The sequence below is a fragment of the Hippocampus guttulatus genome, chromosome 15 (genome assembly GCF_054856545.1).
Source record: "Hippocampus guttulatus isolate MCC_2025c chromosome 15, RoL_Hgut_1.0, whole genome shotgun sequence".
NCBI lineage: Eukaryota > Metazoa > Chordata > Actinopteri > Syngnathiformes > Syngnathidae > Hippocampus > Hippocampus guttulatus.
Window position 1 is genome coordinate 9,853,792 of NC_141275.1, and position 25,478 is coordinate 9,879,269.

A 25,478-nucleotide genomic window follows, 5' to 3' on the forward strand; every position below is an offset into this window, starting at 1 on the left:
ATGACGTCACAGCATTCAGTTCCTGAGTTACGTAGCTCATAATTTAGCGTTGCTTTAAAAAAAAAGTACTTGTCAAGAGTACACAAGGGAAATTAAAGTAAAGATACATGATTAATATGATCTATTTTATTTGTGTTTATTTTTAAACCCCTTCTTTGTATTGAGAAATACGTAAAGACGGTTCAGTTTTGTGTCGAAAGTGCGCCCCCTGTTGCCCTAAAGAAAACCGAGCCGGATGTGCAATTTGAAATACGGCTTCGGGGACCGCGTTGGGTAAGGACTCCGTCAGCTAAATGCTAAACGAAAATCGTGGCTATTCCCACTTTGTTCGTGTGAACGTAGCACAGTGAAGCTTGCTCGCGTAAACCCGAGTTGTATTTTACTTCTGTGCTTCAAATTAGGTGAAAACGCACGAAAGAGGTTCGTGTTGTTGTGATATCGCTGGCAGATCTAAGCTACTTTAGCTAACGTTAGCCAGCTTCTACAAGATGTCGTTTGGAGCCGTCGCGTCGCCGGCCTTACTTCCTTTACGCTATTGCTTTTATTATATAGTTCCCCAGTTTTATACAAGTAAAGATTTCCTTGTCCGCACACATTAAACGGTATATTTGGCCCACGTTTAGGTCCATGACGTGAAACTAACAGGTTTATTTGCTTAGCTAATGTACCTATTAGCCCAAGTCAACTCGCTCCGATTCAACTTTGGCAATCTTTTTGAAATAATCCTCCGTCGCACAGATGCATAGGCGTAGTCGCCGAATGAACCCGGCAGTCATTACCTGTAGTCTAACGAAGTACTAGCTAAAAAAAAATAAACAAAACTCTCGCCATCATGACCAACGTAAACTGTGGTAGCGTACTCTTATTAAGTATATTTAATATTATCGTAAAGCACAGTAATTTATGCACATCTTGATCACTGATATTGCTCATTGGGATTATATATTGGGGGGAAAACTACCTAAATAATTATTCACTTAAATTGTCCTGCAGTGCCGTTTGTTTGTTTGTAATATGGAATTGATTTGTGATGGTTTCATGCTTTTATTCCTCAGAAGTCCTGAAAGCAAAAGATACATTTATGAATATATTTACTTATACTATGTACAGCATAGGTTTGTATACCTTGTCGCACAATACATCTGATAATTTTGTCATTACATAACTCTTTTAATTCCCCTGAATGGAGTAACAGTTGAGTGTTGTCATTGTCATCTTTATTCATCGAATTTATTAATTCACAATTTCCCCAATGGTGCGTTTTACTTGCAGATGCCTGGTTGTTCCAGAGATGAGTGGCGACAACGTCAAGTTGTTTGTGGGAAACCTTCCTCTAGATGCGACCCAAGACGAGATCAACAAGCTCTTTGCGCCCTATGGGGAGATCAACACCTGCTCCTTGCTCAGACAGTATGCCTTTGTTACCCTGAAGGGAGAAGGAGCTGCTGACAGGTATTATCACAGTGAAGTTTTCTGTCAAACATTGTAAATTTCAAGGGCACTCATGAGGGTTATGGGTCAGTTGGTCTCCTGTCAATCGCAAGCCACACACAGAATCATGCACCTTGCATGTACATTTGAACACTTAATAGAATTCAAAACAACATCGCAATGTATTACAATGCATTTTTCAAATTTGTCCTTTTCCTCACAGGGCCATCCGGCATCTTGATGGCAAGGAGTACCGAGGCAGACCCCTTGTGGTGGAGGAGTCACGCGCACGTCCCCCCAACTCCACCAAAGTGTTTGTGGGGAATCTGAGTGCGACATGCTCTGCTGATGACCTGCACGGCCTCTTCTCGACATTCGGAAGAGTTTTAGATTGTGACAAAGTCAAAGGTGACCTCCACACTCACCCACCCAATTGCAAAGAATACTTGTGTAAATACGTTGCGTATCCATTAGTATATACCTTTTTATGTTTAAGGAAATATTAGGCTGGGTTTAAACCTGCATGGTTCAAGGGACACAATTACGATTGAAGGAAAAGAAGGAAATTATATATTTTTTAAAAAGCAGGAATATGCTTGTATTGGAATTGGGCAGTTGGACCTGCAGTGTAATGCTTGATTTGTTTTCTTCTGATCACGAACAGCATTCTTTGTCTCCTACAGCCCGATTATGTTCAAATGTGGGCTATGCATTTGTGCACATGGAAAGGAAAGAGGAGGCCATGGCAGCAATCGACGCACTCAACGGGACCATTTTTAAGGGCCGGCAGCTGGCTGTAGAGCTCTCCAAAGCTCAACCTTTGGTCAACCAGCTTATGACGTCTGGGAATTCAGTCGGTGTGTTATTCTTTTTTTTTTTTTTGTAGGTTTTGAAACAGTGCTGGAAATAAAAACAACTGAAACCTTTGACGTCATCATGCTTCCCGCTGTTTTTTTCCTTGCAGGTGGTAGAGAGGGTCTGCTTCCTCGGCCAGCTGGCTCCATGGAGCATCACCAGAGTCATGCTGCTGTGCTGGCGGCGGCTGCAGCAGCTGCTGCTGGACTTCCAATACAAGTAAGGATTAAATGATTTATTGAGAAATGATAACATTTCAAACACTCACTATTAGCATTTTAAATGTTAATTTTGCTGTTACCATCTGAGTGAGTGTAATGTGCTTTGTGGCTCCTTAAAGAAGGTAGAGCCACGGAGAAAACCACAACCTGAGAGTCCACTCATTGCTGCAGTGTAGGGAAACAGGATGTTAGCCCTGAAGTGCAACTGGTCTCCCTGACTCCATCCCTCAAGTAGTAGACTGAGTACCCCTGTACCGCTGCTTCTGCTGCTGCTACGGTCTTGGAACCCTGAGCAGGATCGGCAAACGACACACGACAAAAATCTTTTGACAGCTATAATATAGCTATCTTGGATGTAGTGCCTTTTGATGAATGCTGAGATAATTTCATTTTGTTAAAATTGACCCCTATCTGTTTGTGTGGTCTGGCTTGATGGAAAATCAAAAAAAAATTAACGGAATGTTCAGCAGTTTGTCAAACAAAATCTGTCTTGTAATACACTGGCTATTGTGTCAAATATTTGCATTTAATTTTTTGTCATATGTTTTTAAATAAAGAAAATAGTACTATACTGTCAACTTAGAGGAGCATAAAATAGAATCTGCTTGTATGCACACTCACGTCCTTGTACATTGGTGTGTTGTGCCTTAAAATGGCATGGCCTAGTGTGTGCTTTAGCTCTCCTTGCGTGCTCTCTCACACTCCCTTGTACAGCAGCTCGAGCAGTACAGGCGCGGTGGGCTAGGCTAACACTGCATTCATCTTCCAAGGTTTCTCAATAGCAAGAGTAGTGCTTCTTAAATCACTTGGTATTTTCACTTTCCAGGGAGCCAATTTAATATAATTTACAGTTAAGAAAACAAGAGAACTGAATAATTGTGTGAGGGAAAGTACAAGTGATTTTACATTTTCCCCGTCTGGTTTTCCAGGTTCAACAAAGCGTCCATAACTCGTTCTACAACACCACCTCCTTTGACCCTACCTATGCCGCCCTGAAAGGGATTACAAGTTCAAAAGGCGCTGATGGCGTCATATACGGCGCTCTCGCTAGCCAAGTTTACGGATCCGTCGCCGACCAGGTGTACCAGGACATAGCCAATCACACCGTTGCGCCCACTGCGGCTGAGGAGTACGAGACTCATAGCACACCAGATCCAACAACGCTTTTCGAGGCTGCAAGAGCTAAGTTCTTCCAGGAGGGACAAAAGGTCTTAAGATTTAGTAACTACAGAACAGCACATCAATTTTGATGTTTTTAGTATGTGACTTTTTCTTTTCTTTGGGTTAGGTTCTGGCCGAGCAGCAGGCAGGGAGAAAAACGACCGCAGCAACAAATACAACAACAAACACGACGACAACCTCGGGAACATCAGAAACGGAGCGAGACCGCAGCCCGATCAGAGGGAACCGGATGCCCTTGCTTCCGGACCCATCTCCCGGTTCCTTCACTCAGAATCGCACCAAACGCCGAGCTCTTCTGCCAACACCGCCCGGGGTAGTTGAAGACCCTGCAACTGCTGAAGGGACCGATCCTGTTGCTAGGTGAATAACCAGTGAACTATTCATGTGTTGATTCCCATAAAATTGTTAGATCAGACCTACAGGACTAAACATCTGTCCGCCTTTCACTCACATGCGCTCTCACACAACAACGCAGCACTTTTTTCATATGCACTTTTGGATCATTTATATTTATTCCACTTGGAATGTGGAGCTAATCAACCCAGGCTTGGATACTACCTTAGAAGGTGGAACATTTCCTGAGCTGTATTTACTGCTTTGAGTCTGGTTTTTTGGATAGAAAAAAAAATGAGGGGAAAAAAATTACAGCTTTTACAGCCAGTGTTAAATTTAGCTCGTTTTCTTGCTTCAAACTGATGCATCCTTTTTGAATTGTATCTGCAGGTCCTACACAGAATATTACCAGCAGATGCATCAGTACCAACAGTACCAGCAGCAGTACCAGCAGCAGTATCAGTACCTCCAATATGCCTACACCAACCCTCCTCCGCCCCCTCCTCCACCGGCCACCACAGATTCCTCCAGCTCAGTCCCGCCGCCCCCTGGGACGTACACAGCGCCGCCAGCTTACTCAGCCACCCAAGACTACGGACCCCCGGGCACCTACGACCCCCCTGCCAGTTACAATGCGTCATCGCAGAGCTACTCCGGCAACTACGATGCCTCGGCCGCCTACGATGCATCGGGAGGCTACGGGGCGGCGGGAGCGTATGATACATCTGGAGCTTACGTGCCGGCGGGAAGCTACTCCGCATCCACACCGTATGAGCAGACACCTCCACACGGGCACCCCATGCCCCAGCGCAATGATTACCCTTACAACACGCCAGAACCCCCTTACCGATAAAACCAGCTCCCCCACTCTCACCCCAACACACACAAACACACACACACACACACACACACACACACACACACACACACACACACAACCTTCACACAGTAGATGCGTGTTTGTGTGTGTGCGTACGTACGTACATGAGTACTTGGCTAAGGGGCAGTTGAAGAGGGAAGGCAGGCAGGCAGCAAGGATCTAATTTGAATGAAGCATTTTGGCTAATTGTGTCGCCATCTGGCTGGAATCAATTCCACGGAATGATGAATGTTATCCAAATTTTTTTAAAAAACAATCGTTATTGAAGAGGCACAGTTGGTTTGATGCCGATGAAAGTCAGTGTGTTTGCTTGAATCAGGGTTTTGTCTTGGCTGTTATGTAATCTCGGGGGTGGACATGTGAGGCACGGACTCTTTACATGCTTGAACCCATCTTGACAGCAAACCAGCCAGTTTGTGAGTATGTTGGCTCAATGTCCATTTTGAAAGGACATACTGAACCCCCAGTTTTTGTTTTTCCCCACCCAAGTGAGTCCCCATATTGCTCTTCTGTTCAGAATGTATAATTGGCATCATCACAGCAGCATTTACGAATAAACACTTTGCTGCTGTGATTTGGTGATGTTCTAGGAGGAGGACATTGTTATAGTTAGTTGTTGTCGGGAGTCACTCCAGCATTGTGACGTTAACCAAAATGTTGATGTGGCGAAGTCAGTTTGAGATCTCTCATGCTCAGGCTACTCAGGCAAACCTTTCTTTCCATTCTCACTTTTGTTGCATAGTCCCAGCATGAGTCCCATCAAAATTCTTTGTTTATTCTCAGTCACCACATATTTGATATTTTCTCAGGCAGTACATATGTTTTTTCCCTTCTTCTTCATTGTATGTATACACAATTCTTAAAGCCAGTAAGCTCACTTGGGTTCCAACAATCTAAAATCACTCTTCCAAGTGTGACGTCTCGGCTGCATTTCGCATCTGATCTTTTTTTTGTTTGAGACTTATGTACCGGTAAATACTTCTAGCCTTCCTTTTATAAATTGAACATATTGTCAGCCAATATTCGGTTTCACTGCAATATTGTCAGTTCTGAAATAATAATTGGAGATTGGAGGGGGATAGATGTTGAGTTGAACAAGTTTGTATAGAAGCAGGTTGTAGCTGGAAATTGATGGTACACCGATTAAACTAGTGCGAGGTTTCCCAAAGTTTGAAATTGGAACGGTTGTGCTTGGATGCGATGTTTAGTTGTAGAACTGTGGTGAAGAAAGCTGAGGACCCTTTAAATGGTTTCTTTTTAAATCTGAGCAGAACCATGCGAGTATCTTTGGCTTTTTGGTCGCTTTTGCCCCCTGGAAAAGCACACTAACGCCTGGATGTGTTTTCATATTTGTCTTCTCGACCTTTTACATGTGAGTACAGTAATTACAATACACATCTTCAGCTTCAGTCGTTGCTCACTACTTGAGCGATAGCCTCATTCACGCGCACACACGCCACACTATTCCAGCTTCTCCATGTAAACTTGTTAGTTGCATGCCATGTTGTTGCTGCTGCTCCAGCCACCTTCTTCCTCTTGCTGATTATTGCAGCTAGAGTGGGAGGGAGCCAAACTCTGAGCCCTTGCCCTGGACGTGCGCCGCTGTAGCGCGGGATGGGGGAAAACAGCAGCGTTAGGCTCCCCCGAAAACCGCTGTGGACGATGGGGGGTGCCCTCCCCACTAAGGTAAACACTCAGACCACACACTCCTGCCCCGGCTGCCCTGAAACCCCCCCCCCCCAATATCACAGTTTGCAGATGCTGACGCACACACACCATTGTCCAAAGGTCTTTTCAGGAAACTCCTGACTTAAGTTTTCACCCTTTTGGATGTTTTGTTTTATTTTTATTTTTTTTTTAAACCCCCTGTCCAAATCCACCAAAATCATTCTCATACATTCCTGCCCCCGAAGACCATACATGTGTGATCTTTGAAGATGGCGTCGAAGCAGGCACATCCAGAGCTGAGGGGTAGGTCACGTCGTTAGAATGGTCTCTTTCTTTTATTTTTTATTTTTTTTCGCCCTTCTTACACTGGTAACTTGAGGGTCAAGTGCCTTGCTTTGACGGTAACACCGCTAGGCGCTCCTATTCAGAGGCCAACACGAAGCTGGCGCAGGATCGGTTGCTGGGTCAAAGCTCAACTCATCCCCACGTTCCCTTTTCAATCTCCCACCGTGACAGTTTTCAATGCGACTCTCAACCTGTATGACAAATTTTCATTTTGTTTTAAATGATATTTTGTCCAGTGTTCTTTTGAAATGTTTAAAAATTAATAAAAAAAAAAGAATGGTCTATCTTTACTGTCTGGATGCTGCTTTCTTTAGTGCGCGTGGAGTCATTTAAAAAAAAAAACTTGACAACTAAAGCATTAGATGACGTTTTATTCCATTACCTTCCAAATACATCAGCTCTTGCTTCAAACCTGCCATGTCCATTACTTTTTATGCAAATGAAAAAGGAGTAAAATTGAGTTTCATGCCCTCACAAACAGATGGAGATGTCAATTGTGACAGTCAAAGCAGTCTACACAGATGGTTATATATACTGAGGTAATAATTCTAAGACATCAATGTTCTTCAGTAGACAAAGCAGCATGATACTGTGCATACAGCGTGGCATGACATTTCTTGCTTTCATGCTGGTTTTGGTAGACTTCCATTATGCAAAAACGAACAATTACCAACTGAGAAATTATGAAAAGTTTCAACCTGAAAGAACTCCTTTCTAGAGCTCAAACTAGCTACATTTATCCTTTGACTCGTGAGAATGTTGTGCCAATTTTATGAACCATTTTTCAAGTGCCATCATTTTGTCTATTCCGTGTGTGAAGATCAAAGTTGCTGGTACTTGGTGTATAGTGTGTCGTTCCATTTATCACGCTGTGGAAAACCTCTGGTGAGAAAATTGCCACTGTGTCTTTGTTTTTGGGGTTATGTGGAGTCAAATACTCGCTATCTTTGCATTCACTCCCCATTTTTGAGAGATTTCGAAGGACTAAAACTCCAAATACTTGCACTGTGCTCCAACTAACAAACATGTACTGTAGCTCTTGTGTCTCTTTCAGGAAATGGCAGAGAAAAGGAACGAGCGTAACCTGACAAGGTAATCTGTGTTACAAAAATAAAGTTTATAGAGGCCCGTTAAGATCTGTACACTTGCATGACCTGCTGTCTTTGAACTGTGTGCAAAGGATCTGTTCACTTGTCTGACCTGCTGCGATCGACCTGTGTGCAAAGGTCCCGTACGCTCGTATGACCTATGCTTTAAACTGAAAGTAACAGTTGAGGCTTCTCGTGCACATTGCCCTGGTTTGATGTAATCAGGGCCGAGAAAGACAGGGAACATTTTAATATCTGCTCATGGGCAAACAGACAGGACGAGACTGGGCAAAAACACGTTAGATACACCGCACAATGTGGACCAGACTCAAGACACGTTTTACAGTACTTTGACTTTCATCCGCAAAACCACCACGTGCTGCTGCTGGCATTGGTATGAAAAAGGAGCGAGCGTTCAAACACACAAACATTGGAAAATAGCAAGGCTTTAATAAAGATTGCAATGTCCGGCTAGCTACAATTGGGGTGAGGAGTGGGGGGGGGGGGGGGGGTAAATTGACATTCATGGAGTTTTACAAAGACGGTAACTGAGTTTGAAGTTGTTTGTGGGTTTTTTTTGTTGTAGTTGGTTTTTTTTAGCACGGTTTGCATTCCAACATAGAAGGCGGCCTTCAAACCGTTACACACCCCCTTATGTTGTAAAACTGTTGATTTATGAATGTGGATGAATGGAAAGTCCTCCCCCCCAAAAAAAAAAATCTGGTTCAAACACACGCAAGTGTAAGCTCACACCCATGGTCATGCTTTCACCGGGCACACGAGCCAATAAAAAGACAACACTGAATCATGCAAAACAACCCAAAAAACTTCCACCTCCAAATCAAAAAATAACACAAACGTTAAGAGTTCCGATCGTCCGTTGACTTAGTAGAAGCTGCGCTTTTGATGATGACTTTGGTGCAAAAAAAAATGTTCCCATTTCGAAGAGGACAGACCCTGTCCTGCCCTCTTCCTCGATGAAGACACTCTTGGTGTATAGACCAGTTGTGATAGTTGAACATAGACGCCCCCCCCCCCCCTCGTTCCCTTTTCCTCCGGACACAAACAAACGTGGCTTAACATCGACCCCTAAATCCCACCAGCTCCCTGGACTATGACACCTTGAAAAAAACACCACCACTCAAACACAGACACGGCAAGAAATTGGTCTCACATACAGTACGTCATCCAAACACGTCTAAAAACACACATGAATAGCATCGCCTATATACAGAGGACACAGTAACAATCAGTTGGTGCTTGACTGAGAAAGAAATATTAGCCCCTGGAACGCAGTTTTGAACTGGAGAGAAAATAAAGATTTGTCCAAATTTCAGGCCGGAGTCTCTGTTACAGACTCGACACCAGAATGTAATTGTGCCAACAAAGGATGTTGACTCTTACGTTTTTTTTTTTTTTTGTTATTTTTGTTGCAGAGCTCCTGGAGCCACTTCAAACTGCTGTGTTTCACACACGTTTTAGACCTCGGTGCCTCTGACCAAGGTGCGTTCCAAGTACATGAGTAGAAAACCAACCGCTGATCGATTATTGCCCCGTTCGACTGTACTGTACATCCCAGCAATGAGGTTTTTTTTTGTTTTGTTTTTTGTGCAGTCAAAAGGTTTTTGTGCTATAAAGATGATCGCTCATGACCCAATTCACATTTGTCGTCTCATTAAAGCATCTCATCACTGGCTGTCCGAACTCATCTATCAGCGAGGGCTCTGATCAACAGACATTTGACGTATCTCACTGACCTTTAGACGTCCAGCGCATAAATGTTCACACTATGCTTCGACACTGCGGTAATTACCCTTGTCTAGTTTTTCTTCTTGTGTTAAAACACATTTCTTCTTTCTCAGTATCGGAAGGGACATCATTATATACTCTTGGAGGAGGGGGGGGGGCGGCTTTGACCTTTTTGGATTGGTCTGGCATTGGTTTATATAAAAAGAGCATTACTGTACATAATCCTGATGCGGACATGAGGGGTATGACAAGAAAGCCTTTTTTTTTTGCATGATATTGCACAGCCGCAGAGCAGAAAACAAACAAAAAAAATAGTAAAAGAGTTGAGATTACAACCAAATTTTGCAATTCCTGGTTGTGGCTCAGTGCTTTTTGTTTTGTCAGTAGTTTCTGGACAGTTGGCAAACGCGGTCCTGACATCACGTATCAAACAAGAAACAGTCGACGAGTGTCCGGAAAGTTCCAGGACTGGTGTCACAGGAGTCACATATGTTAGAAGGATTTTCTCCAAATTTCAAACCCGCTAATGCTCTCAGACAAAAGACGGTCCACTCCAAGGATTTTGTCCTTGGTATCAACCAGCTTTCCTGAAGAACAAACTCAGCAATGTTGTTTGTGCAGTGCCGTGGTCTCAATATTGGAGAGACAAAGATGCCGTTGCACAGGCGCATGGCGCAACATTGACGAGAAACTTATTAGAATCCAGAGTCAGTGGTTCATTTGCGTCAAGGGCAACGGCATCCAAATTCGGGGAATCACCTTCATTCAGGTTTGAAATATTCTTGTGACACCAGTCTTCGAACTTTTCTGACAGCGTTTTGGTGAGTACCCCGATCGACAATCATTAGACATGTCTCACTGACTTTTAGACATCCTATGCATAAATGTTGGCCTTTTTCTTCCTCGGCACCAGAAAGGACCCTTGGGGGTCGGTGACCATTTGTAATCGGAGAGCGTTAAACCGGCGCTCGGTGCATTTTATCGACATACAAACCGGGTTACTGTACATAATTCTGATGCCGATATGACTGGTGTGCCACCACCTAACTCCTAAAAGAATTTTTTTTTGCACGATATTGCACTGCAGCCGAGGGGAAAACGAAACGCAAGTTGTAAAAGAGCTTTGATTACATCCATATTTTGCAATTCCTGCTTGTGGCTCAGTGCGTTTTGTCAGTAGTTCCAGTGCAGTTGGCAAACACGGTCCTGACATTGGGTACCAAAAGAGAGACACACACACACACAAAAGCATGCCCCCTGCACTACGCCCCTCAACTCCCACACCAAGTTAGTCTAATGTGTAGTTGGCAAACTAGAACAAATTCGGCTACAAAACATTAATGATGTGGAACATCGACATGTAAAAACGCTTACAAAAATCTGATGATATCCGACATCAAGTTGATGGTTGGACCAACGGATACAAGACGATAAAAATCTCCCGCGCGGGACACACGCGTACACACGCACACCCTTGGCAAAATTCACATGGAGTAAAGTGCCAGCAAACGATCCAGTTTCTTGAACTCCAGGACAGGGAGGGTTGAATCGGAGGTCGAACCGGGGGCAGGTGGAATCAGGTCAGGAGGTGGCAATGGAGCAGCTTCGGTGGTCGTAGCATCATCAAAGGTCGTTTTCGCCAAATCAAACGGTGTGAGCTGTGAGTGGAATATCGGCGCTGAGCTTCAGGCGCCTCATGGGAGTTTTTAGGGGGTGTGCAGGGGACCGGTTGGCACAGGGTTGGGAAAACGAAGATGACTGAGTGTTGAATCTTTCTCCTCCTTCTGCGTCCCCTTCTTTCTTCCTCCGCCATCCTTCTGTTGTTTTCACTCTTCCTCTGTGGCGCTCTTAGCTCTGCTGCCATGGTTACAGTATTGTCTCTACATGAAGTGCATCTACAGACAAAGGAGAGAGACAGATTGAGGGTGAGCCAGTTCATCAACACCTCATCAAATGTTGAGGAATTTGTTGACATCCATGATTTTTTTTTAATAACTGAACAAAGCAGCCTTTAGCTTATTTATCAATATTCTGGTTACACTGCTGTCAGCATGATGAGCAAAAACTACTAAACCTACTAGCATGAAATTTTGTTTCGAGGCAATTCAGAAAAAAAAAAAAGGGACAAAAGACCCCAGCAAGTGCACTGAGAGTCTTGAGCCAAGAATTTCATAATTATGAGGTACATTTGCTAACCACAACTGGATGCGTCGCTGTTCCCAGTACCTGCGTCCCCGGGATGGGTCCGAAAGGATTGGTGGGTCTCAGGACAGGCTGGTTGTACATAACAGGCTGCGGGGGCATCATGGGAACACCCCCCATCTGATGGCTCATCTGAGGGGGCAGCTGTTTATAGCAAGTGCAGGGTGAGAATGGGGGTGGGGGAGAAGGTTAAAAGTAAATCACATCTGATAATAGTTAATTCTTTCCTTTACCATTCCATAGACAGGCACTTGGGGGGTCGTCATAGGAAAAGCTACTGGAGCTGGAGCCTGTTAGGAAAGACAATAATCCTCGCTTAAAATAAAGCTGGATGGAATGGTAAAGTGCATTGGGTACTTACATAGCCGGTGTAGATCACCCCGTTCTTTGGAGAGAAAACAAAATACAATTTTATTGGGACCACAATATTAAGTCCTCGTCAACCCTTCTAATTGACAAGAGTTATTGTAAACCAACCATTTAGCCCAGTGGTACTCTGATCATCCCGACCGATTATCCTGTGGTGTGGAGATTGTTAAAAGTAGCCTCGATCAAAACTAAAAACCTATTCACTATTTCCAATCGTAAATCCCTGTGTGGGTTAAGTTGGGCTGAGCCACAAATACCAATTAGGAAAGACCAGTTTGTTGAGATGAGAAGATTCAAAAAAATCTATGAAAGTGACTCTCACATTAGGCTAACTACCACATGTAAAGCCTTAATGTGTCCTTTCTGGGTTACCATCTGAGGGACGGGCATGGGAGCTGGGACCATGGGATGAGGCGAATGAGTCCAGTTTGTGCTGGTGCACACGGATTTTGTCTGCCAGCCGCTCCCCGCCATCGGCTTCTTTTCTACCAGCTGACTCCACTGCAGCTCAGGCCTGATGCACACAAGCATGCACTTAAAAATCCTCCGAAAGATTAAAAACAGCCAGTTGGCCCCGATTTTCATGCCCTCCTCACCTTTTGGCTTGCGTCGCCCCAAACTGCAAATCTAAGAGTCGAGCAAATTAGCTTCAAGTGAATAACCGCCGTGTAAAGTTATAAGCTAATACTCACTCCCGACGAGGTTAGCTAAAGACGAGTCCAAATCGCTGGGGAGCATCTTTCCAGAGTGCAGCGGGGCTCCCGAGTTGTGAATCTGAGTAGGTGGGACCGGCTTGAGCAAGTCGCCTAAGAAGTCGTCATGGTTGTCAAAAAAAAAAAAAAAAAGAGGATTCTGTTGTTATTGTTGTCGCACTCTACAGCTGTGCTGTACTGTACCTCCCCAGGCGTTGTTGTTGGGCACAGTGTGTGTGGTCTGAAGGGGGGTGAAGTGGGGCTGCAGGGTGAACAGCTCACTGGTCAGGTTTGGCACACTGCAGGAAGGAACAGAGAGAAAGTGGTCACATTGGATGTCCGCGTTCTCCCTTTGACAAGTTTGGTCCTCTGGCATAGATTAAGAGTAGAACTGCTGCCCTTCTGCATCGAGAGGAACCTTATGAAGTGGCTCGGGCATCTGGGTAAGATGCCTTCTGTAAGCCTATCCTTTGACATGTTCCAGGCGTGAATTCTTAACCCAAATAAGTGATAGGTCGGCCTATGTCTTGGAGCGTATTGTGTAACATAGCGCACGTGAACCATAAATATTCTATTAGGGACTCACTGGTTGTTGACGGCTACAAGGGGTGAGCTGGAGAACAGGTCCGTGGCTCCTCCACTGCTGTTGGCACTGCCCACCGATTGCGTGCTGGGCGACACGTTGGGCGTCTGGATATCGATCATCTTATGACCGTCATCCTGCACGTATGAGATTAGCGATCAGGTGGCTATCGTATGCATGCTAATTGAGCGAGAGAGAGATAGATACTTCAAATGTTTAACATGTCTCACCTTGTGTTGCTGCAGTCTGTTGTCCTCTGCCTTGTCGTCCATTCGACTGAGGGAGATCCCGGTGCTGGAGAGGGATGACACCGTGCTGGACAGAGTGCTGGATCTTACAGTATGGTGACACGCACACATATATTTATATGAGACACATTACAATGGGACCTTGACTTACAAGTTGAATTTGTCCCATGACTCTAACTCAGTTAGTCAGCGAGACCTGGAATGTTATTGTTGGGAACCCGTCAATACAGGATACTAGATTAAGTCGATTTTAGGCGAGCAATAGGGTATATCGATAACTGGTCTGAAGGTGATTCCCATTTGCTCTGCCTCAATGAAGCTCTAACGTGCTAAGATGGATGTTTTTTGGAACATTAAGCATAGTATTTGAATCCAGAACTTCTCGACTGTCAGGCAGGCTTTTAACCGCAAGTCCCACCACAGTGCACACGCTTGACGCTCTGCATTCTTACTCTTGACTGTACCTGCTGGCAATGGAGAGGTCTTTGAGCTTCCGGCCCTCCAAGGAGGCTAAATGTTGCTCCAGAGCCTCCAGAAGCGAGTTGGGAGCCTGAGGAAGAGGGAGATTGAATGCGGGGAAGCAGACATATTAGAATTCTGAGAAAGCGGTTTCAAAATGGGACATTTGAACTCCTTTTTAATTTTATTCTACTCGTCACACACACACACACACACACACACACACACACACACACACACACACACACACACACACACACACACACACAAAGCAGCAGATCACCCTCAAACGGAAAACCGATCTACTCTCAGGAAGCTGATTTTTGTTGTTGGTTTCATTTGGTTGTCTGGCATGCACAGATCAGCACCGTCATGCATGCAGATCCACAACTATCATACCTCTAATCCATGCAGACTGATAGCACCAAGTTCGTCATCGGCACAAGAACCACACAAATCACAGTCCAGAAAATCGAGTTACCCCTTGGATTCCACTGTCAAATCAAATCAAATCAACAGATAGTTTGCTCTTTCTTTGGGAAAGTGCAACAATTTGAGAGCACCGGAAACCAAGGAAATGAACTCTGAAATGAAAACGTCTGGTGAGAAAATGGGTATGCACCCTGAGCAACTGGCCTGCACAAAACAACAAGGATGGCTGCTTGTTTGGACTACATGTGATACCTGTGATCTTTACCTCCAGACTTTTTTTCATTTCATCACAATTTTTTTTTTTCAAACAGAGCACACACATACGCACACAACAGGCAAAGAAAAAATATCTTGGATACTTATTTTTAAAAGGGAAGGGGGGAAAAAAAGACAACGTGAATTCTGGATGTCCTTCTCCAGAGAATACAGCTATGGAAGTTTCAAAGTAAAAACAGACACATACAGTATCCTGTGCTCAGTCGAGGCGTGTCGTTGAATAGGCGCGTATAAGGTCTTCATAAGCACTACAAACACAGCAGTGTGCTTCAAAACCTGATCGCATCCCAATTTGTTGACAAAGAAATCCAAATAGGCTCGGGCTGCGATATGTAGTGCTGATGAGGACATTATGTGCGCCTGTCCAAGGCATGTTTGCAGAATCCTACGTCATTAAACCATTCGCTGCTCTCCCCACAGCTAATGCAAAGTGACCTGTTCTCTAATGGACTGAGTTGTGACCTTTGGTTGCGTGTTGTTTAGCGATAAAACATGTTGTCTTTAATCCTGGCGTATCACCAACTCTGCCTATGGAGAAATAAACCATATGGCCAAAAGTATTGACACACCTACTGAAATACACACTTATTGAAGCTCGGATATGACTGCAATTGAGGTTTTGGTTTTTCTTTTCAGAAAATACTTGCAAAATTGTACATTTAATCCTGTTCCAACAATTCATCATAGACGCTGTAGAAGAATGAATCAGAAACATCATCGCACGGCAGGGCAAGATGGGTTCATTCTTTTCTTTTTGATATTCAGCAAAATCAGCTAATGCTATTTCTGTTTTGAGGTCCTGTCTCATGCAATTGAGCCACTGCTCACCATGCCTCCTTTACCGCACAATTAATGCTGCGTACACCTTTCGTTTCCATGATGACCAGCAGCCGAGCTACAACTACTTTTTGTAGTTTTACTCGTGGCCGAATCGCTTCATGTCAAAGTCACCGAATTACACTTGTGAATTAGCATGTGAGTCTGTACATCGGGGAAAAAAAAATCGGACTCAACCCAAATGGCAACAACTTTACTGAGCACAGTATACAATAGAATTTCTTTCTTTCTGTTCTTTTTTCTTTTCTTTCCTTCTTTCTTTCTTTATTTCTTCTATTTGGTTATTTATTTTTTTGACCACCTACAGTATATGGCTAGGAATTGTAAATACTTTTGTCCATATGGTGACCCTCTGGCAGATTGGGGACCAAAAAAAAAAAAATCACCTTCAAAAATGTTGCTCGAGACCACAAAGTGAATGTAATTTTTCGGAAATAATTTGTCCCTTGTTGTGTAAATTGTCTTTTTTTTGTGCTTTCTCTTTAGAAGTGAGTTGAGATGTAAAGCGGGAGAGGGGGGGAGGAAAAAAAGAGACGTGGAAGGAGAAGTGAAGAAGAGAGAGGGCCAGCTGCAGAGTGGGCAGGTCTGTAGGGTGAGTAGGGAACGGGAGCGCTTTTAGAATGAAGCATTATGCGATTGACTAGATGGCTTTTTCAACGCTGCTCGATTGGCGGCTTGAGATGAGATGTGGACTGACCTGTGTGAGATCGGGGCTGTCGCCCTGATCTATCCCAACTTGCTGTATCACAAAAAAGGAGGGGGGGGAGAGGAATGGGAGGAAGGAGGGAGGCAAAATAAAAATGAACCAAACGTCGTAACAAAATGAGTAAAACAAACAGACTGCATTTTTTTTCAAGAAGGGTAGGGAGGGAAAAAGGTGTGCGGAGGAAGAGGAGGAGGGGGGAGAAAGAAGTATCAAACTCGAGCATTCATTACTCCATGCAGAGGCTGAAACAAATAAAAGACGACATGGGAGGAAGGAGGGGGCGCATGCAGACGCCTACAAAAATCGATATACACACACATACACAATAATACATGTGCACACATACACACTACTTCAAATGAATGCTGCAAGGCGAGACAACAGGTCACGTGACATCAACTAGTGTTGACTTTGAACGCAAAAAGAGGAGGGATAGAACACACACACACACGCATACACATTGAAGTTAATACGGGAATGGCTCCTTCAAGTCAACGTTAGTCTACTTCCCAAACCGTCTTCTGAAATGGGCGCAAAAAGCAAGCGGTGAGGATGCCTTCTTAAGTGTGAGAACTAACTCAGCGGGAAGTTAGGAAAGAGAAAGAAGACAGAAGAATAGAAAGGGCACAGAGGCTCGCTCGGGCATGCAGTGCAGGCTTTTTAGATAGGCAGCACTCGGGGCCTTCCTCCAGTGGACGCTTTGTGCCAGTGTCCCTCTGACTCAGCTGTACATAGCTGACCCAGTGCATCCTCTCCCTGAGATTTCCACAACCGAGTGCAAGGCGCTTTAAGCGGCCTCACCAGCGACAGAGACCCACTCAGTTATTTTTTTTCCTTTTCATTTTTTCCCTAAAGAAACCAATGAGCAGAATCATCAGGCAAGCTAACAAACACTTCCTAGGAATCACATTAATGGTAGCAGATACCCCCCCCCCCCCAAAAAAAGGTTCAAAGCCGGTAAAATGGTAACCAGTGTTAAACTTAAAGTTCTTACAATTCACTCGTTAATGTAATCATTCCCCTTTTTCTGGACTGGCTTTCAGCCTACATTCCCACCCTTTCCTTCGTATCTCCTACCCCTGAGGATCCCCCCCGTCCCAAACGTTACCTCGGCCACTTTGAGAAACTCAGAGAGTTTTGTCATCCTGTTGAGGAAGGTCTTGTAGAGCTCCAGTGCCTCTTTGCACTGGTTCTTCTTCATGTCAAAGTACTTCTCTGCGTAGAGAGAGTCACAATATGCGCACGGTCACGTTGTCGCCATGAAAGTAGACATATTGTTTCTTTAGTTCCACAATTTTGACACACTTTCATCAAAATATTCCAAGGCTCAACATCTTACAAGTTTTGCAACAAGCAGCAGGTTGAGAACACAGGTTGAACCCCTAACTTTGGAAAATGTGGCTTGAAGAATTTATTTTCCATTTTCTGCTGTTACAGTTCACTTGCATTTGGCGTGAATGGGCACTGTGACCCACCAGATCCAAGATATGGAGGCAGTAAGCTCTCCATGTTGTAATGTTCCGGACTGGAGTGGAAAATGATTGACGTGGCAATCATCAAGTACAAGTACGTAGTACTGACATTTAAGATGGTTCCACCTTGGCTCAGCCACAAGCAGGTGTGCAGGTGGTACCCAATGAAGTGGCCAATGACTACATGTTCACTGCGAGTAGTTTTTACCCAGCATATTGATGACGCCCTCGTTGTACGCAGCAAACAACCGTATGGAATCTTTGAAGAGCAGCATGAAGGCGGTGTTGATGACGCCGTTGCTCAGCTCGTTGGAGTTGGGCTGCAGGTTGGAGTGTACGCACACGGACTCAGACCAAATGGCGTCATCGCACCCGGTGACGCCGCTGTTTTGTATGAAGTGCTTACCTGGAAATCCAGCAGCGCATCCAGCTGGTTCTGAATGATCGGTAGCGTCTTAATCAGCTTGTCTGTGTTCATGGTGCGCATCACGCCGTCGGCCCTGGTAACACACACACACACGTTATTATCTTGTATCCTGTTTACATGCTTAATACGTACTCGTTGTAATTTTGTTCTTAAGGTGACATAACTGATTTTGACGGGGCGGTCTTATGGAAATGAGCTTCTGCCTCCCGTATTGCACAGCCAATTCCAGGTATAGCTTTTGTTACCGCGGCAGCCGTGGGCGGAACTCGAGGCTGCGACTAGGCAAGCCAGCCAACTACTTGCCAAGAATGGGGGTGGGGGTGGGGGGAAGCCTTCACCCATAAAGAATCAAATCAGGGATTGTATTTTCATTGATGGAGGCAGCACTTCATCTCTAAGCCAATAAATTAGTCTTATCAATCCGTATTGTAGAGTCAGTGCTGTGGCACATACAGCAGAAGAACAACTGATCTATTATCACAAAATATAGGATCACATCAAAAACTCTCAACAAGGAAGTAGAATAATATGTTCATTATTGTATTTTCACTGGTGGAGGCAGTGCTTCATCATCAAGCTGCCGAATGACAATGTCAATTTGTGCTCATAATAACAAATAGGACGACTAATCAAAAACATTTGACAGGAAATAGCACACAAACTGATCTCCACTGCTGTGAACATAGCGTCCTTGGTGGAGGTAATGCATGTGTTGCTTATTGTGGTTGTATGAATGGAAGTGTATTACCCTCGTTTCATCTTGGTGAAGTCCACAGCTGCTAATCGGAACGACATGGCTTTTTCGTTCAGGTAGCGACTGTATCGTCTGATGAAGGTGGACATGTTGTATCCTGACGAAAGTGGAGGGGGGGGGGGGGGTAGCTTGCTTTAGTTTTACAATTTAACGCCAAACTCATCCAAGCACAGCACTCAGTTTAGTGTGTAGCTCGGTTAAGTTTTACCAAATACCCCTGATTGATGAGGTGTGCCCCAATACTTTGCCTATGCTCTGTAGATTTGTCAACAGCGTTACAGTGCCAGGAAAAGACGCTGCTGAGTCAAAAGGGCTCATAAATCACCTTGTAGCGCGGCCTTATCTAGAAAGTTGTTGAGGTTGAAGAGCGTGTTTCTGGAGGCGACGTATTGCATCAGTCTCTGGGAGAAGAGAGAGAAAAGAGAGGAGAGGGAAGTGTCGACAACGTGCTCGTGTTCCGCGTCGTTACTTCTGTCGCAGACAGGAGTTTATGAGCAAGAGGTATCATTTGTCCACATAAAGACCTCAACTCTTCCGAATGACTTTTAAGGATGTGAGGCTAATAAAAGACTCTGTATGTAAAACTAGCCCCAGTGCACTAAAGTATTGCACCAGCAAATGCAATATCTGCATTCATTAACCCCACACTGTCATTATTTGGAATGACGTAGCTGTCATATAAATAATATCGAAGGGTCATAAACCAAGACCCCCGTAATTAATGATAAATGTGTCACTCAACTTACAGCAAAGTTGCATGTGAATGTTCAAAGAAGAAATAATTCAGTGAACCTATGGCTCAGCATTCACATTAAAAAAAATCATCATACTCTATAAAGAGTAAACAAAACCATTTTATTAACTTTTAATGGGCGTGTATGCGTGTGTCTTTCAGCGTCCTCACCTCGTTGCCGTACATCATGAGGTGATGCGTGGCGATCAGCGCCTTGAAGACCACGATCCAGCTGTTGCTGGCTGTGCGCTCGAGCAGCGTGTCTGCCAGGTGAGGGATACTGACGTTCAGCTCGTTGGTGCAGTGGATCAGGTCTGCGGTATAGAATTCCAAACAACAGAATAAGCCTTAATTAGTCTCGCAATGGGGAATTTACGATTTTGCAACAGCAACGTGGGCAGTAAAAGCACACAAGGAAAATGAAACTGCAAACATATCTGTAGTGCGTGTGGCAACCGTACTGGAATCACAAGTACTATATATTCATATTGGAATGGTAAAATGAGTAGCATTCTACTGTTTGTAACCTAAAAAAAAATAGTGACGTGAGTGTGAACAGCAGCAATACTAGTCAGCAGCATTGCATGTCTCATAAAAATACATGTGTCAATTACTAGTTTATTTATAGGTACCCGCTTATCTATACAGTAGATGCGTACAACAGAAAAATGTGAATGTGAATGGCAGCAAGTATAATCCGTCACGTTGCATGCAAGCGAGCGGTGTTGTCTGCAACAACAACAACTACAAAGAAGCATTGTGAGAGGGACAAAAAAAAATGGACATCCAGCGATTAAAGAGTACCGCAAATGAGCACAGCTGACATTTATGAGCCTTTAAGCTCCACCTCTTTACTTACTGTGAGCAGCTGTGGAGGAAATAAACTGGTCGCGAGCCAAAGTCAACATTTATGAGAGGAGTGTCGTGATGTATACGTCCATATGGGTCCACTACAGGAGGTCAGGTCAATGAGCAAATAATTGTTTAACAATAGCCCAGGTACAGGCGTAGGAATCGGCGCTGCATGGACAAATTCATTGGCCCTGCCGACTCCAAGGCTCTCTTCCACTAAGCGCGTCAATCGAAAATCCCGGCAGAAGACGGAGAGTTACATTATAAAGTCAATCCAGCGGTGGCACTCAATCGAAATCTCTCCACTCATAATGTGAGGAAATGAATCGGCCCTTTAATGAATAATTAACCCCCCCCCCACCCCCCATGGCGATGAAAAGAATCAAAACTGGAGTTGACTACCCACGTCTCACCCTCCCAAGATGTCCATCCAGCGTGTGCACAAAAAAGCAAAATGTCAGAATGCGTGTCTTAAACATGCTTATTTTGATGCTAGCTCTCATAGAAACACACTCGTGAATACACTTAAATGGGGCACGTGCATACTAGCAAATCTGAGCATTTCCCCCTTTTGTGAACAAAGTCAACAAAGGCCCAATTGTCACATACTGCATTCAACTGTGACTTGCCTAAATTTGGCATTCCTCTCCTTCATAATATATACGTGACAACCCGAGATTCACACCCAAATCTTGATCTTCTACCCAAAAGCAGTGCTCATCTATTTACTGTCAAACTAAACATAAAACTAAGAGAATTACATGTGTTTAAAACTACCCAGCAACTGCCTCAAGAAAGACTGTCACCGCTGTATTCCGCTTTCTGTAAAAGCCATAAAAAGTCAATTTTCCATGTGTCCTCAACATCATTTCTATATCATTCATTGACATGAAAATGGAGTAATTTATGTTAGATTTATCTATTCAAAAAGCAACATCAAGCTGTATGTACGATATCACGCTGTGCAGTGAGCGGTCACTCCGGGCCTGATGACAAGTTGCATCGGATCCCGCTTTTGCCGCCCATTTAAGCGGCCGCGGCTTAATGAAATACCATTTATGCGGCGTGACGTGCTCATCATTTGCCACGCTTTGTAAATAGTTGTGAGCGTTTAAATAGTCGCTCATGCTGCCCCAGCCGGCCCCTATCTCTCTTTGTCAAGGTCACGACACCAAGACGGTGCTGATGAGAGCTCGCTTCGACCGGGTTAATGAGCAGTAAAGCATGCAGAGACAACAATGAATCATGGCTTTAGTGCAATGTGTCACCCAGGCTGGTGAGGGTGGAATCGAAAGTCCATAAGGATTGTTAAAAAAAATTTAAAAAAAAGGGCCTTGGACATTACAGTTGAATTTTAAATTAACATCTGAATGCAACAAAATTTGTTTCATTTGGAAACAGTTCAAGTCGCAAATGATTAACTCTGAATGTGTCTTGCTTTTTCTTTGGCTATTATTGAGACGTAACTCTCGGGTCATGTTCATTTTACTCGCCGTTCGGCTTATTTGTGGACATTTTTTGTACAGTTCTTATTCTTTTCATGAAGATAAAATGTCAATTTATTTTCTAACCCTTCAAGTGCTAGTTTGTTTGCGCAGATTGTAAAATAAATTCAAAAATGTATTTTTAATACGTTCTCACAACAATGTTTTTTTTTCTACATTGCAAATATCGCAATCTTTCGTTCTTGATTCTCCATGTTCAACAGAGGGTCTCTCCTCTTCTTAAAATCAAACTTGAATCCCCCCACCCCAAAAAAGTCACAGCTGAGATTCAGACTCGCTAACAACTAGTCCACCGTCCTACCTAGGATAGTGTTTTATTCTTTCAATATAACAGTGGCTACCTTTATATGTCCATTAAGAACATAAAAATGTTGCTCAGAACATTGCTTGTACAGTTAATAAAAAACAAAAACGTTCTGCTGCATTGTTTGCACTCGTCTGCAGCAAAGGGATGTGTTTTTTAATCCCCCTCGACAAGAAGCCAGCGTCTCATTATTTTCATCCCCATTGATTCTGTTCCATTTGCGGGCGAGAGCGATTCTTTAGCAGAAGCAAGTACGCGTCTCCTCTTTATGATCCCATTTAACGAGGCGAGCTGAGCCGGAGCAGACTCGTCTCGTGAATTGTTGCTCAAAGACACAAAGGCTGCCTCTTCCGGGGGGGGGGGGGGGGGGGGGGGGGGGTCTTCCTCTACATTCTCTGTGATCTACGGCAGCCCAAACCCACGCAGCCGGCTCTTCGCAAACACACCTCTTCTCTGTGTCCTTGCCCGACCTTAAAAGCCCATCTAAATGGCTCAAATGTAAACGAGAAAACAAGAGAGTGTTTTGAGCCATGTGTGCAGTCCCTACTTAAAGCTTCTCAACCCACTAAAGGTCCGAATTAGTCAGATCACAAGCCAAAACCTCATGCAGCCTCTTGCCGGCTCGTTCAATCAGAAAATCGCTGTTTTTCCAAACATTTGGACGCCGCCCCGGTGATGAAACGTCCTCTGAAAAGCTCCTTGTGGCTGCGGTGACATTTACTGGTTTGAAGGTGGATGGCCTTGTGTTGTTTAGTAACTGCATGGCCACTAAGCTAGGTAACAACAATAAAGGACTGAATCCAATGAGCATGCAGCACATTAGCAATTCATCTCGTTACAGATGGACTGGGGATATTTGTGACCTACTCCATTTTTCTGGCCACTGGACACAACCTTTAGGTCTAGCTGCCTTATTTTTAATCATTATTGCACAGTGTACTTCAAATAGACACCGTGTCTCAATTAGTGGCCAGGTCTTCCATCCACGAAAGACAAATAAACACCTCCCTTAAATAGACCCCTCCCCGCCTCAGGAGGAATAACTGTAACTTAAATGACAGTGTCTAAGTATTTTTGGCATGCAATGTAGGTAACCGCTGACCCCTTTTGTTGCTTACCAAAACAGCAGCACTAATCCAAACACAATGCCTCTATCAGAAGCGGATCGGAGAATCGGAGGTACTATATCATTTAGTCGACATTATTGTTCACACTGAAAACAGTGAACTGCTAAGCTTATTGCCACTCCCTCGGTGAGCAAAACAGAAGCACAAATGCGCATCTCTCAGACAAATAAACACCTCCCTTATTCATTCATGAAAAACATGAGGTCGGCATAACAATTTCTGTTCATAGACGCTATAATTCACACACAAAGCACTTGTTCCGGTTGAACTCCATCATTAACCAAAACAGCAGCACCTACCAAATCATGTCTTTTTGACAAATAAGGGGGAGGGGGGACATGTAACTGTCATTTTGGTAACACAAAATAGTTAACTCTTGAGCCCATTTGTACTAACTGCTAACTGCCTTGGCCAGCGCGAAGCAGTATAATGCAGTCATACGTATCCAAACAAATAAGAATCACTGCTACTGTAACATTTCAATCGGCTGCAATATTATTTGTCAATATTTTGCAGAGGATAAAGAATATGATATTGTCTGTCTACGTGTAGCTTGACAATTTATGTTCAAATATCTGTTGCTTATCTACATCTTCTTGCTTTGTGTTGTGAGCTAGCTTCAAATACGCCACCTCTTGGGGGGAGGGGGGCAATTGCGGAAGTGAGATGCCCTCGCATGTGGGCAAGGAGAGCCACAGTCACCCATGCATGCTGCCAGCCGTTTATTGAACATGACAAACATTCAAAGGCACAAATACAAAATGATAATACAGTACTAGCAAGGAGCTCCTTCAAGCCCATTTGATCACCTGCACCAAGCCACGCCTCTTAAAGGCACATAAACAGTAATACTGCATGCGCTTTAATTACATGGTTTAAAACCATTTTTTTACCTTTACATTCTCCTGTGTTTTTTATGATACAGTGTTGATTTCACGTACCATTTGTTTTTTGTCTTTTGGAAAGAATTCATGAAATTTCAATTCATGTCAATGCCTTGCCCTCTTTTTTTCGAGTGTGATCCATTATACCTGTGCACTCCATCCAGCACATGTAGCGCCCCCCCCCTTCCAAAACGCCTCATAACCTAATAATCCCAATACATAGCAGGAATACACACACACACACACACACGCACAGATGCATGCATAGGCAATTATTAGTGTGCAGATAAGGACACCACACACACATGCATAAATGATAGTAATGCACCAGTGGCCAGTGAACTTGAATGTGAAGGTGGGGAAATGTTGCGGGACTTCATGATATTGCGTTTAGGCTTCATAGATCACATTTAGTGGATGGATGGTGCTTAATTAAAAGGGAAATACGAAAGGCCAAAGGCGTCTTTTTTGTGTGTGAAGCGTGCGTGCACTGATGGCATTTTGTGTGTGCGCGCGCGCGTGTGTGTGTTTTCACCTACAGTCAAGGTGCTTCTTCTTGGGTCCGCTCACTTCGTGCGTCGTGGCCTTGCAGACGGCTTTGCTGATGGCCGAGCCGCTCATGCTGTGCTGCGCGGCGACGATCCGGTCCGTCAGAGTCGGCCCGGACATGGTGGAGGAGGAGCGGCTTCGGCTGGAGCCTGGAGGAGGTGACGGGGATTGGGGGGTGGGGGGGTGATTAGTAGTAGAGGACGATCAAAATGTCTTTAGTGGAGGGGAGGAGGTGGGTAATGCCCTCTGCGAGGATCGGCCGTCTCTGCTCCGGGAGGATGATGAGAAGGAGGAGGAAGAGGGCAGTGAGCAGCG

General features: G+C 44.3%; 2 protein-coding genes and 1 long non-coding RNA gene across 9 annotated transcripts; 2 read left to right on the forward strand and 1 right to left on the reverse strand.

Moving 5' to 3' along the window:
- The first annotated feature begins 235 nt into the window (after positions 1-235).
- On the forward strand, positions 236-8,007 carry rbm14a (RNA binding motif protein 14a). 3 transcript variants are annotated; one of them, XR_015103101.1, is made up of 9 exons: positions 236-273; positions 1,273-1,452; positions 1,655-1,839; positions 2,115-2,288; positions 2,396-2,505; positions 3,437-3,715; positions 3,796-4,049; positions 4,413-6,588; positions 7,970-8,007. XR_015103101.1 is itself a non-coding variant. In XM_086131621.1 (9 exons), the coding sequence occupies exons 2-9, from the start codon at positions 1,292-1,294 to the stop codon at positions 6,456-6,458; spliced, it is 1,545 nt and encodes a 514-aa protein (XP_085987747.1). In that variant the 5' UTR covers positions 239-273; positions 1,273-1,291; the 3' UTR covers positions 6,459-7,201. The 3 variants fall into 3 exon arrangements, 2 of the variants coding, with proteins under 2 accessions (XP_085987745.1, XP_085987747.1); XM_086131621.1 differs by lacking the exon at positions 7,970-8,007 and having other exon boundaries at positions 239-273; positions 4,413-4,790; positions 6,455-7,201; XM_086131619.1 differs by lacking the exon at positions 7,970-8,007 and having other exon boundaries at positions 4,413-7,201.
- Positions 7,267-25,297, reverse strand: LOC147193790 (phosphatidylinositol-binding clathrin assembly protein-like). 5 transcript variants are annotated; one of them, XM_086131616.1, is made up of 19 exons: positions 25,154-25,297; positions 20,114-20,256; positions 19,535-19,610; positions 19,204-19,306; positions 18,435-18,528; positions 18,237-18,348; positions 17,665-17,771; positions 16,548-16,589; positions 14,311-14,396; positions 13,829-13,892; positions 13,602-13,735; positions 13,220-13,314; positions 13,016-13,129; positions 12,920-12,950; positions 12,696-12,837; positions 12,316-12,339; positions 12,188-12,244; positions 11,949-12,098; positions 7,267-11,647 (listed from the first exon to the last, which is right to left on the reverse strand). In XM_086131616.1, exons 1-19 carry the CDS (start codon positions 25,281-25,283, stop codon positions 11,633-11,635), a joined length of 1,719 nt encoding a protein of 572 aa, XP_085987742.1. In that variant the 5' UTR covers positions 25,284-25,297; the 3' UTR covers positions 7,267-11,632. The 5 variants fall into 5 exon arrangements, with proteins under 5 accessions (XP_085987742.1, XP_085987741.1, XP_085987740.1 ...); XM_086131615.1 differs by having other exon boundaries at positions 11,979-12,098; positions 13,829-13,931; XM_086131614.1 differs by having other exon boundaries at positions 13,829-13,931.
- LOC147193791 (uncharacterized) lies at positions 17,916-18,752 on the forward strand. Its single transcript, XR_015103102.1, has 3 exons — positions 17,916-18,122; positions 18,270-18,531; positions 18,610-18,752. It is a non-coding gene; the product is annotated as an uncharacterized LOC147193791 (long non-coding RNA).
- Positions 25,298-25,478: the final 181 nt, after the last annotated feature.

Bases quoted from the DNA above. Each gene is read 5' to 3' on its own strand.
- LOC147193790 (XM_086131614.1), bottom strand. From the start codon at position 25,283: ATGTCCGGGCCGACTCTGACGGACCGGATCGTCGCCGCGCAGCACAGC. The intron at 19,611-20,113 runs GTGAGGACGCTG...CTCTTCTCCCAG, and splicing joins TCATGATGTACGGCAACGAG to AGACTGATGCAATACGTCGC. The intron at 13,130-13,219 runs GTACAGTACAGC...ACGACTTCTTAG, and splicing joins CAACAACAACGCCTGGGGAG to GCGACTTGCTCAAGCCGGTC.
- rbm14a (XM_086131619.1), top strand. From the start codon at position 236: ATGTGCAATTTGAAATACGGCTTCGGGGACCGCGTTGG. The intron at 2,289-2,395 runs GTGTGTTATTCT...TTTTCCTTGCAG, and splicing joins GACGTCTGGGAATTCAGTCG to GTGGTAGAGAGGGTCTGCTT. The intron at 4,050-4,412 runs GTGAATAACCAG...TTGTATCTGCAG, and splicing joins GGGACCGATCCTGTTGCTAG to GTCCTACACAGAATATTACC.